Genomic DNA, 13420 nt, shown 5'->3' with positions numbered 1-13420 from the left:
TAAGGGTATGAAACCATTTCAGCCACCATTTTATGTATCTAGAAAATGTAGAATAAGTTAGGACAGTGTAGTAAGGAGGATAATTTGAAGTTTATCCTCTGAATAGCTTTTCTGATATAAAATTACTACATTGCTTCTGCAGTGATGAAGACTAGGCATCACAGGAGGCTGGAAGAGGAGCCAGCTGACCCTGCTGTTGCATCATGGGAAGACTAACATTGTGCTGCTTTTTTCCAGTTGTTTATCTTGGTGTAAGAAATGTCATATGATAAGCAGATGCAAGGAAAATTAATTTCAAGGATGTTTAGCACTTCTGGAAGTTAAAGTCTCTAGAAAGTAAACAGTCTTACTGTTTTCCATAACGAATATGGTGTGTGTTGTTTCCAAATGGTGTCTGAGTTGGAGCTGCTGTATTTCAATCACTTTGTTTTGGTTTATTGTCAGCTTCCAAAGCTTAGGGAGATAGGACTTTTTGCATGTGTGTATTTTCTCTACCTGTAGCAAACCCAGGAAACAGAAAGACACCCATGGGAGATCTGGAACAGAAATCTGGAAAGTTTTGGCTTTCAGAAAAAAACAGATGGTGCCCAAGTCATTGCAAAAGATGTACAAGTGATTAAAGATGAGACTTCCCGTCTTGCCAGTCATACTGAAGAAATTCCAAGCCAAAAGGGAGCTGGTCTTGAAGAGTCTTTTGCAGATTCCACAGATCACCTTGAAGAGAAAGAACTGGGCAGGGAAAAAGGGAACACTTGGCTTAATACAGCATTGTCTATGGAAGAGCTGGACAGTGAAAAGGAGAGAAGAAATCTGATAGAGACAAAGATACTCTCCAAAATAATTCTGGAGCTGTCACCAGGCCACCAAGAGCTAGATGTCAAGCCTCCCTCACCTGGCATTAGCAACAGTCTAGAAAGAGTTGCGAAGGAAGAAACCTCCTCAGATGTTCATCTTCAAGAACTGACCCATTTGTCATTGCAGGTAAGTGGCCCAGACAAAGTTTTGGGGAGTGCTGCTTGGGGGCTAGAGGACACAGTGTGTTGCTTCCAGAATCCTACTAAAATAAAGAACTGAAATGCCAAATTCTGCACATGCCACTGTGTTCCTTGTTGCTTTCATTGTTGCCCTGAATTTGGGGTTTGTTGGGTCATGTACTATACAAGCTGCCAAAAGCTCTCAGGGCTGTCGCTAAAAGTCCATAATGGTAGCCAAAGCCGTGGGTCAGCAGCATGGTTTGTGGTCTTGTTCAGGAGAGCCAACCACAACATCTGTCCCTTGAGAAGGCCGGGAACCTCTGTGCTCCTAGGTGGACCTTGCATTAAACCAGCGAGCTTTCCAGCTTCCAGCATCTTCTCTTTTCTGTAGCACTGTGGTAATGCTGGAGAGGAGAAGGTGGTTAGGGTTGTTCCTGAAGTCTTAAATCCCTTCCACCAAAGGCAGGTGCTTGTGTCTGTGGGGTGACCAGCTCATGTGCTTAACTGGTACGTGGCCCCAGTGTGGAGAGATTGTTCTCTTCAGTACTGTAGTTATAGATCCCTACTTCCCATATTGATTTTTAAGATCATTGGACTTAATCAGCATAGAACACGAACCTGATATTCCTGTTCAAAGCCTTCTATAGAATCAAAGTACAGATGTTTCCTTTCCTCTTTCATCCACACAAAAAACCCCCCTTTGATGTTAGAGCTCTTCTAGTATAGGCAAAGCATGCCTGGTTTTTTAATTGTGCTGCATCATTTAACCATGCCATTATTGGAGGGGACCTTTTACAAGTGGTTCAAGGTTTAATTCCCATCTCACCTCATATGAGTCAGTTGCTCTGTTAATTCAGGAGGTGTGATTTTCCTTTCAGAACCTGTTTGATATCACTGACTTCATTGAACTGAGGTTTGATGCTTTTGGGTGAGTACTGAGACCAGGCTCAGTGTATTCTCACTGCCATACCATGAGGGCAAAGCTGTATACAGCACCTGTACTGACCTGTGATATAGTTCTTGTTGTAGTAAGCTCAGTTGTCAGCCATTCTTCACTCTTCCAGACCAATACATCTCAATGCCATTGTCAAACCAGTATTAGTTTTGTGTTGGTGTGAGAGACCACACCTTGTGACTCAACAGGCTTTTTCCGTTCATCACCTGCAACATGTAGTATTAGAATAGTTCTGGTTCAGGTATGTGTGAAGATTTATTGCTCAGGGAAGAGTGAGACTCTTCTCTTAAGTGGGAGAGATAGATGACAGAGGTTTCAACAAGGTGAAACTGCTTGTTTTGGAGACTGCTTCTGTCTTTCTAAAGGTCTCGAGTCATCGTATGAAATGTATATTAGTTGTAGTTGTGACATAATTGTCATAATTGACAGCCACCTTCCTTTAAAAAAAAAAACAAACCCAAACAACACAGTACTTCTAAGTCTGGTGATGTTATTTCAGACAGATGTGGATATTTTAAAATTTTCATTTCAAATAATATTCAATGCTTTAAATGCATGTGAACTTTAGTCATTGCAGACTGGTTCTCACACATACGTTAGCAGCGTGCAGTGCAAGTGTACCCTCAGCCAGTGTCTATGACTTGTAGCAACAAATTTAATGATCCTATCTTCAGTGTGGGATAAACAGCTGTGGGATCACAGCTGATGATGACTGTACCTAGAGAAATGGGAATTTGCCCTGGTCGGAAGTTAGAGGGAGAGGAGGAAAAGGCTGTGGGCCTCATCTCAAAGGACTAAGAACCCAAAAGTCCTTCTTATGTTAGTGGCGGTGAGAAGTTCTCAGCATTACTCAGGATCAGAATATGTATGCTTCATCTTGTATCAGGCCATCTTTTAATCTGTGTTACTATCTCGAGTGGTTTTCTGTAGCCTATATCAAAAAGGTTCATGATTATCAGCAAAAAAGCCTCAGCAGAGTAGATGAAGCAGCTGGATAGATGCACTGTCCAAAGAGATACAGTAAATGCATTCCTTTCACTGCAGCTCTTCCTTGTGGAACTGCTGAAAGCAACCTGGCAGTGTAATTTAGGGACATCATCTTTTGGAGGTGGGAAGGGGTGAGGAAAGTTACTTGGAGAGATGGACAGAGGGAAATAAAAAAATGTGGGGATCTGGTACTGTTGGTGAGTTTGAGAGATGAAGGGGAGTACTTGCTGTTGGAAAGACTTCACCATGTGAATGCATGTGGAAGACTGAGCCATGTGGAGGACATGACACGAGTTCTGTCCCAGCTCATGGTGCGACAAGTTGAGTGGATATTTAGGATGGACTTAATGTTTCTCCTTTTAAGGAGCTGTCAGTTCAGTCCATTCTAGAAACATCTTTGCAGTTTTAAGTGGGGAGGGAGAAGTTACTCCTCCTTTGTTACATTTGAATGAACATTGGTCAGTCCTTTACTGTTTGTTCTTAGTAATTATACTGCCCTTGGCTATGGTAGACGTGCAGAGCCTTGGCAATGATGGGAGGCGAGCCGTGTTCAAGCAGTAAACAACCTTTTGTTAGTCATGCCAATTGCTGAGGCTCATGCTGAAGCAGCTGGGTCCAGAGTGACACACTGGTTCATCTACTGGCAAGTGACAGTGGCGTAGTATTGAAGATAGGTAAGGTGAACTTCCATGCTCTTTGTGTATTCATATGTGCCAGAAGAATCTGATGCAGTTACTACAAAGAATGTAAGTCAAAGGGACTTCTATTTTGTAGCAGTCTATGGGAGTGAATTTTCCATCACATTTCTGCTGTCTTTCAGAATACTGGGAAATGGGATCCAGGCAAGATTCTTGAGGAGCTGGAGCAGCAGAAAGATAACACTCATGCAGAAGTTGCTTTCCCCTCAGCAGACCATGGTAACACTACTAAATTTAATACCAACTTTGCTGAAAGTGTATAAAAATAAATAAAACTCAGGTTCCTGTGTTTAAGTCCTTCCCTGCAGCATCATCTTGAGTGTTGTAATCATAGTAGGGTTTTTAATACTTCTATAAAATATTTTTAGTTAGCTTCCCGCAAGATTTCATCTTGCTTTCATAGCTTGAAACCAATGCTTTGTGACCTGTCATGGCCTGAGAGTGTTTCAGACAAGATGGATGAAGGCTTGAAGTGAGTTAGAGCCAGATGACAGTATCTTTCTCCCTCCCCTTCTGACAGGTTGTAGAGAAAGGGACAATGTGAAAATGGGGGAAGGATATATATTGGGTGATCCTGTGGCAGAAGACCACAGCTGGTGATTCTTCTTGTTCCTCTTCCATAGAGACCTTCAGGAGTAGGTCTGAAAATCATCTCATGGAAAAGCTAGAAGCGCTGTGTGCCCAGCAGTCCAGGATGGTGTCTCCACACTGCAGGTGGCCATCAGCCAAGCTCTCCTCTCAAGAACAGCAAGAGAATAAGTAGGTCCTTGTCTGTCATATACCCCAGGTAATCATGACTGCCAATAGGGATACCTGGAAACATGTGGTGTTCTGTATGTGCTTTTCTCCGTAGCCTCTGCAGAAAACTGATCTCATAGTTGGCATACAGACAGGAATGTTAAAGGGAAAAACTAAGACTCAGTCACTCATGTACATCTAATGATAAGCAGTCAGTATCCTGCCACTTTAGCATTCTCCATCAACCACCAATTTTGTCTAGACCTTAACAGACACTTGGGACAAATGGGAAAGGTGGGAAGACAAGGCTAAGCAAATTATCATGGCCACATTTTTTGTCATCTAGGATATTGGTTTCTCTTACTGGTACCTCAGTTTTGCTGAAGTATACAGGATGATTTTTTTGTAGGTATTGGTGGAGATGTCAGTGCATCTTGGAGGGTTCTGTGTGAAGGAAGTGGATTTCCAGACTTTCAGAGGGAACATCATCAATGGTGGCAGCACAGAGGAAACAATAGTGAAACAAACCTGTAGAGGGGAAGTACCTTCATTGCCAGAGCAGGGAGAGCCACGAAGATGATTTGCATTTTGTATGATCTGAAGGATAAAATAGAACTGCTGAAGGAGACAGGAAAAAGGGACCTGTTTTTACAGATTGATACTGGTCTCTTAAAACTTGCAAGCTCTTTGGTACCATAACTGTTTTCCTTTGTTCTACAGAATGATTTGACATCAGTTTCGGGGAACTAAATATCCCTCATCATGCTGCCTGTGGTCTGTATTCCTCAGGGGAAGCTGAATCTTTGAGTTCAGCTTTGAAAGGTGGTGGACAGTAGGCAGAAGGCAGAAGCACAGTTTGAATCTGTACAGTAGCCAAGCACAAAGCTCCTTTCACAATCCAATTTTGATCATAATCCACGCCCTGCAGGACTTCTTGTCTGGATAAGGCAGAGGACATGCTGAAACAGTGTTTTCTATACTTAGGGATGTTGCCTTGCTATCATCTTCACGAAGTTCTCTAAGGACGGACGTGATATTACAGCGCCTGCCAGAGCCTGTAACTGTGTACATAGATTTAAGAGATGCTAATCCACAGAAGTCAGTAACACTCCCTGATGAGAAAGAAAGGTAAATTCTGACTTCACTGTTACTGAGAAGTAAGTAAGAAAAAGTGGGGAAACTGAAACATTTTCTCTGTATCTCATACTCATGAAATGTAACTTTAAAAGTGTTCTCTTCTTCCACACCGCTGTGACCTTGGTGGGAAGGCACATCCCCTGGCTGAGCATAGACATATTCTCAGGAGAGAATAACTTGTCTCAGGACAAGTAAATATGTGGGGATACAGGCAGCACAGAAAGGACACGCAAATCATCCCAGGAAATAACACTGAGAAAGTTTCCATCTATAAAGGAGCAGGCAGTGACTGCAAAGCAATGCTTGCAGTCTGAGTCGGGCTAGCGTTCCGACAGCACTGTGTACAAAATGGACATCCTTGGCTACATTCCTGGCAAGCAAGTGTAGGTGCTGATTTCTGTCTCCTGTGTGATAAGTGGGCCTTACAGTCAGATACGGGAGGCCAAGTTCTCCTCAATCTGCAACAGGTTTTGGCAAACCTGTCCTTTCCCTAAGAGCTAATTAGTTAATCAACAGTTAATAGTTAATAAACAGCTAACACATTTTGATGTGGTTGCTTGATTTTTTTTTTTTTTTTGTTAGAGTAATAATGTGGAGAACTATCCATTAACACCTGGAGATCTTCCCTGAAAGTTTCTCTCCTTTTTTTATAATAATTCTAAGTTTGCACCCTAGTAATGATGAAAAGACAACATCCAGTTGGAACAGAGTTAACTAATATGGTCTAACTTGTTTCACAGTGCAAGCGACAGCTCCACTGAAGAAGAAGAAGAAACTATGACAATTAAGGACCAAGCAGAAAGGAGAATGTAAGATTCTTTACCAGGAGCCTATTTCAAATGATACGGTGTTCACTTTTTCTGAAACTAAAATAATTGCCCTAACAGTGATAAGAGTGAGAGCTCATGTACTGAAATATCTCCATTCCTTGTCTTTCCAACAAAAAAAAACAGTAATAAAAGTGCTTCAATCTGGCCCCAGGAGATCACTCTTTTCTGTTGCATGGTAAAGATACTGAAGCTAGAAAATGGTTGTTGATCCTTGAGGCAGTATAGCGCCTTGTTCCTGTACAGCTGCATGGAAACACCTCAAAAGACAGAGTAGAGCTGAGTGGCTGGGAAACCTGACTCTTTCTCCAGACTTGTCTGAATGACATGAGAACTGGTTTTAAATGACTCGGAACCAAACTTTGAAAATGTTGTAAGGAGTTGACTCAGACAAACCTTTATTTTTAGAAATAATAAAATATAATAGAATAGATGTTGATTTAAAGAGAATATTGAATACATTGTGTGGGCAGGGATGCTCTTAATTCTCCTTAATTGGAGGGGGGAGGAAGAGGGGAAGGAGGAGAGGGTGTGATGGATGGAATCCTAAACTGTAAATTCTTCAGTAGGCACAGATGCCAGCCATTTCCTGTTGCTAAACTCAGGGCTTGATTCATACCCATAGGTTGTTAGATGTATGCTTAATGTGACGCAGATATATGAAGCTTTAAACATCTTACTGCATTTATGCTCTGGATTACATTTAGAAGTCTGATGCATGTAAGTTCACATTACATCAGTGCAGAGGACAAGCAGAACATTTGTATTGTTGTGCCAGCCAATTACTCTTTTTTTTTTTTTTAAAGGTTTGAAAGAATAAATGATTTGACAAGGAACGGAGCCTGAACACTCAATATAATTTAGAACATCTAATCCAAAGCCAGTATAAAGCAGGGACAAGATGATGCCTGGGGAGCTCTCGCTGGCACTGATGCAAATGCAGAAGTTGCATCAGTGTAAATCTGGACTGATGGAGAGCAGAGCTTAGCTGATTGGATTTTGATTCGTTTTAGTGTTGCTAAAGAACAAATGAAATGCCTGGCAAATGTTATTTAGTTCTGTTTCTAAATAAGAAAGCCTCATGGTCTCAGGAGGGCAAGATTCTGATCTCATTCACAAGGAGTCAATTCCAGCTTCACTCTTATCTGGATAGAATTATTAAATGGCTACATATTCTGTAGTACAATATACCTCCATATTAGGGCCTTAGAGGGTTGGTTGTCTTGATCTGCAGGCACTTAGCCTAGAAGATATGCTGTTGGTTTACCCCTGGAGTGCTGAGGTAGTCGGTGCCATCTCTAGCACTATACCATAAGGCTGCTCTCCAGTACATGATGCTCTCCTAAAATTACCACTACTTGGGTATACCCACTAATGCAGCCATCGATGTTAAATGTTGCTTTGATGGTTCTGGATATGGTGGCAGGAGATGAGAGATCCTTAAGGAGAAAGAATACTCTCCATCTGTTTGTTCTGAGAAGTATAGGTTTAGTTTAGTTAAGTACAGCAGTACGATGCTGTGTTCTCATACAGGCCACCTAACCACATCATTAAAATCCAACTCCATCTGTTGCTCAGTCCGTGTACTTTTCAGCTGCCACTAAAATAAGGTATATTATTTGCTCATAATCACCAGATAAGCTACAAATTGATGGTTATCTTCCTGTAGCAGATGACTTGGGAAACTCATCACTGAACAGAACTGCAAGACGGAATAACCATATCTGCCCATGATGTCATGATAGGCCATTTCGCAGCAGAATACTGTCACAATACTGTGGTTGCTGACAGTTTTGCAGTCTCATTAACCTGGAGGAGACATGGATGAAATGAAGCCAAGCACACAAAAATCCTGAAAATTATTAGAACTTTTCTTCTGTATGTATTTGAATCCCAACCCCCGTATCCAAAGGGGATGAAAATCTGTAGACTCTAATTTGTGTGCCAACATTACATTTGTTCAGGACTCTTCTAGTAGGTGTGTGTTGTGCCTGAAATGCAGAAGGGGTCAGTAAATTACCAGTAAGATCAGATTCATGTTCTGTCACTGTGGTGTTTTGTGTTGCCTGTGTGCTGGTGCTGCTATTACCAAGAGCTATTATTTGTGTAGATGCCCAGTCCTTGTTTTGAGCTGTCATTCATATGAGAAATTCCTCAGGGTTTGAATTTATTCATATAATGCTTTATCTTGATTAAATCTGGTTTTTATTTTCTTCACAGGAGGAATTGCTCAGGGAAAAGCCTGCTACTGCAACAACTCCATTTAGCCCGTAAAGAAGCCTCAGAGGTTCTTAGTAAAATGTCTACCCCAGCTGAAAAACTTGAAGGCATAAAACAGGATCCAGAAAGTCTGGAAGAGATAGGTTCCTCTAAAATAAGTCAAAACCAATATTTTAAAGTGAGGCAAGAGACAAATGAATTGATTCCCAGGAAACTAATGAGTTTTAAACCAGAGACAAGAAATACCCTCTTTTCAGGCCATGGGGGCAATGGAGCTGACATAGAAAAAGAAAACAAAATGGAAACTGAGAAGGTTCAAAATTCAGGAAATGCTTCAGAGTCTCCTCTAACTACAGGAGAATTGCCAAGGTATCATACAAGAGAAGTTGTCAGTGATTTTGATTATAGCTTATCTAATTGTCTAAAATTAAAGAACTTTACTTATCCAGTGTGTAAGTTGGAGCAAAAGGATGTATGGTTTTGTTACCTAGAAAGACAGCCAGTCCTGGCAGCCATTGCTTAAAGCTTTAGAGGCAGCCAGACTTAGCAGATCAGTGAACTGGCCTGGGATTAGACATGCTAGGGCACTTCTGACATAGTACATTTAGCCATTGTCTTTAGTTTTATTCTGTGTAAGGGGAGGATAATGCAGTATTGATCTCCTTTATGTACTGAGATTTACTAAGCATAGCATCATAGAAGATAGGTCTGGAAGGGTCTGTCTCCCTGTATCAATACAGAGTGAGGTAAAATCAATAGAGAGTGAGGTAAAAATTTTCTCTGGCAGATCTTTATATAACTTGGTCTTGAAATCCTCAATGGTGAGGATTTCTTGACTCCCCAGCTAGTACATTTTGCTGATTAATGATCCTTACAATTGTAAATCTTTTCCTTAAGTCTAATTTAAATTGTCCAATCTTCAATTTAAGCTTATTTTTTGTTGTGTTCCCAGGAGGTATGGAAAATAATTTATCCTGTTTCTCAGCATAAAAACCCTTTTACAAACTGGAAGAGGTATCTTGACTCCTCCTTGTAACTTTTTTCCCAAACAAAGCAAATCTGACTCTTTGACATCAGGAAAAGTACAAGAGCTTAGAGGAACAAAGTACACCCATGAGGAATGGATTATACCACAGGAATATCTTGGAAAGCTTTAAAAATAGAGGAATAAGAATAATATCAATTGAGGAAATAGCAGAGTTATTTGGGCCTCTGCCTCCTTGGGCTTAGTTTAATGTAGTGTATTCTGCATAAGGTCTAATTTTAAAGTGAAATCAGATGGTTGCCTTATGCACCTGCCCGGCTATTTGGGAGAGCTCCGTTATACTGACTTTTCAAAGGTTATGTTCTGCCTGCTATTTTCAGAGTGAAATTTAACATTTTGACTTTGACATATGAGCCCTTGAAAGAATTAGAATCTGCCTGCTCTAGAGACTATTACTTTTTCACTGTTAAACAGTTGCCTGCCCTGCCACTCGGACACTTCAGCTACTGTGTACTTGGTTTAAATGGCAGATGGTTGGTTGCATGGTTTTTTTCTCTATGGGATTCCTGACATTAAAGCTCATTGCTTCCATCAGTTCTATAAAACTCCATTTTGTCAACCTGTTAGCCTGTCACATAAATGGCAGACCATGGCTTGTCAAGAATCTGGGTTATTTATTGTTGCTGAGTAATAGCTTACAATGACTTTAATGAATTTCAGTTTTCTTTCTTGCTATTCTAATTATTGTTGGGGCCCCTGGGGCTTGAAGATTCAGAAGAAATTGAACTTAATATTTCCCATGGAAATGGCAGCTGAAATCTTTCTGCACACATCAAAATATGGAAAGATGGGAGGCCTTGATTTAGGGCAAACATGTCACTGTGTTGTAGCAGATAGGAACGGAAACAGAGTTAGACTGACAATTTTGGTGTGGAGATGGGGAGTGAAACATCACAAACACGCCTCTGCTTCCTGGAGTTCCAGTCTCCAAATAGGTTGTCACCACTTATCAGAGGTTTGAGGTCTGCTCCTTTTCTTTGGTGGGTTGGGTTTTTTTTGAGAGATGATTTCATCCAATGACAAGTTCTTGTGTCCCCCCACAAACACAGTAAGTGCTTTCTAAATCTATTTTAGCCTTTCATGTCATGATTCACCCTCAAGTGTGTGGTATAAATATAAGAAAAATGAAATGCAAACAGATGAACGAGAGTGCTTTTTCTCCCAAGTGAAAAGTTTAAGCGAAGCAGAATCTGTGTATTTTTCAGGACAGAAGAAAGTAAAAAAGAGCTATCCCAAAAGGAAGAACAGATGAAAGAGAGACACAGGAGATGCAGATTCCAGGAGCAGCTGGAGAGACTGCAGCCTCAGCAGTCAGTTACTGGAAAGCAGCCCATGGCAGAGAAAACCCCTGTTTTGTTCCACATGGTTAGTAGTTCAGCGTAGGACTGTCTCTTTCAGAATGGCTTCCTGGCCAAATGCAAGTGTGATCCTAGAACCAAAAAGTAATTTTCATTGCATTATTTAAAATCTGTTTGTAACGGAGTGCCATTACCTGATGAGATGAGGAGTCCCACAGCTCTTCTCTTGTGCTAATAATACCTTTCTCTCCTTTCCTGTACGGGGAGTGCTCCCCATACAGCTGCCCACCAGGTTTGACGTGTCGGGGTGTGGCAGGAGTCCTGGCTTGAGGTCAGTGGGCTCAGTGTCATCTACTTCACAGGAGCCAGACTTTCACACATGATTTTTCATAACTTCTTAGAAAAAAAATATTTTTACTGTCACAATTCTAAAGTAAAGCCTATGCAGAGTCCTGTCTGGTTGTCAGCCCTTAGTAGCTTTATATTTCAGTTTTGTGGGTAGACTTTGAGGACTGTGGGTTTAGTAATAGGTTTTGCTTTTGGCTGATGTCCTGATTAAGGGAGTATGAAATTATCCTGATTTTTCCCAGAGCCTAAAATATGGCTGTTTTTCCTCCTAAGAAGATTTGTATATGTAGTCTTTATTCATCCTTGCCCTGATTTCACTGAACACAAGGCCAGCTGAGAAGGTAAAAGATGAGAAACTCCAGAATTTGTCCATGAATCCACCAAATGACTTACTTGGGCTAATAGCAATAACAAAGCTCTTCTGTCAGTGCAAAAGTTGAAAGACCTTACAGCCCTAAGTTGGGGGAGGGACCATTCAGCTTTGTTTTGTAAGCAATCGACTACTGTATTTCTGCAGATTGAAAGCATATTTTTTTAACACTGGATTAATCACTGCTGAGAAGCAAAGGACTAACAGACAGCTGAATTTCCCTGTCACCCTGCCTTGGCAAGGACAGTATACACTGCACAGAGCTGTGTTCTGAAGGGTACAAAGGTGAATCTGGTCTTCAGCCTTGTTCCTTTCTCAGTCTGCTGGGAGATACCACCAAATTCCGGTTAGCCCTTAATAAGATCCAGCACTTAACTTGCTCATCAGAAATATGCTTAAGCCTTGCTAACTCATTCCTGACAATGCACTGAGCGATTGCTGAATTGTTCTGTATCTTGGTCACTTCCCATATTTGCTGCACTGAAGCCAATAAAAGGAAGATAACGGCTGGGTAATGTAGTTTCTCTCAAGTACAGCTCAGGGTATATCTACACTGGAGTCTTGCTGCAATTGAATTGCAGTGTAAATATGCCCGTAATAGATTTAATGATGTTACTGCCAGTTGGTCACGGCATCATAGATGTTGGCATAAGCTAACCAGCCCAGGATTTACTTGGCTCCCGATGCCTGTAGGAACAGCTAACTGGTACCTAGATTAACTGACAGCCTGCTTGAGGGGAAACCTCCCTGGACTTATGATGCACTGTTGGTAGAAACAAAATCAGCACAATCCATAATAACTGTGTTCTGTGGGCAGCTTTGCTCTTAGTTCTTCTTCAGAAATATTCATTATTAAAATTAAGAATGAAAAATGTATCAGCATCATCTATCAAATACAACAGTCATTTATAAGGTTACTTGAAATTCATCTTGACAGCAGCATTTTTTCTTTGCATTAGATCAGGTTTTTCTTTTCTTTTTTCCTTTGCTGCACATAGGAAGACAGAAAAACCTGAACGTTTAGACACTTAAAACTAAAGAAGCTGTAATTTGGCAGCTGTGTCTTGGTGAAAATATCTAATATCTATATATAAACATGTATATTCAAAGAATGAACCACAGTATTTGACAGAGTAGCACACTTTCAAATTTGTTTTTTAAGTCTTTTGTTTTGGCAATGATAGATGTTCAGATCTGGAACACTTGTCATGGTTTCCAGAATTCCTCTGGCCATCTATAATGTACATAAATAATTGAATCAAATAATAATCCAAGGGAAAGTTTAGAAACTGCTATTATTGTAGCTGAGGTACTGGGAAGGAAATGCAAAGGAAATTTTAAAAGCTGCATTAGGGTTACATTAGAGTGCTTGTCTAAAATTTAAAAGCAGTGAAATTCAGATTTAATGCTGCTGTCTTTTTTTTTTTTTTCCTTAACCTAGTTCAGTCAAACTCTGTACACAGCTTCACTCTGTGGGAAGCACTAATATAAGAATCGGGTTTGGGAAGAACAATTTCAAAACAGTGCAGGTAACTAGGAAATTAAGAACTAACTTTCAGAGATACTTCAGCATCTAAAGAAGGGGCTGATATCCAGTGGTATTTTCAAGACATGCAAGTACCAAGTTCCCCTGGAAATCAGCAGGTTCATCTAAGAATTCTGCCTGTCAAGTCTGTGTCTTTCAATGTCTGAATACTTTTGCAATCTGGCCCACCTCTTAATTTTAAAAATGCATGGAAGAACATGGTCTCTTTAATGACTTCTTTTTTCCTGCTCCCCTCCACCACCCAAACTTTCAGTGAAACTTGAGACTGGCATAAGTT

The 13420-nt window shown here is 40.7% G+C and overlaps 1 protein-coding gene across 1 annotated transcript in view; it reads left to right on the top strand.

Annotated features, from left to right (window-relative positions):
- The window catches only part of DNAAF8 (dynein axonemal assembly factor 8), a 94470-nt gene that overhangs the window by 5112 nt on the left and 75938 nt on the right, over positions 1-13420 (top strand). Inside the window, exons 4-12 of the mRNA XM_074919564.1 lie at positions 511-981; positions 3737-3833; positions 4238-4373; positions 4807-4809; positions 5337-5480; positions 6230-6298; positions 7603-7605; positions 8537-8905; positions 10787-10946. Coding sequence (XP_074775665.1) covers positions 511-981; positions 3737-3833; positions 4238-4373; positions 4807-4809; positions 5337-5480; positions 6230-6298; positions 7603-7605; positions 8537-8905; positions 10787-10946 — 1452 coding nt within the window. The remainder of the gene's footprint in view (positions 1-510; positions 982-3736; positions 3834-4237; positions 4374-4806; positions 4810-5336; positions 5481-6229; positions 6299-7602; positions 7606-8536; positions 8906-10786; positions 10947-13420) is intronic.

Source organism: Athene noctua, chromosome 15 (genome assembly GCF_965140245.1).
Source record: "Athene noctua chromosome 15, bAthNoc1.hap1.1, whole genome shotgun sequence".
In the NCBI taxonomy this organism is placed as follows: Eukaryota; Metazoa; Chordata; class Aves; order Strigiformes; family Strigidae; genus Athene; species Athene noctua.
The sequence above is the reverse complement of the archived record's forward strand: the minus strand, read 5'-3'. Positions and strand labels throughout refer to the sequence as shown.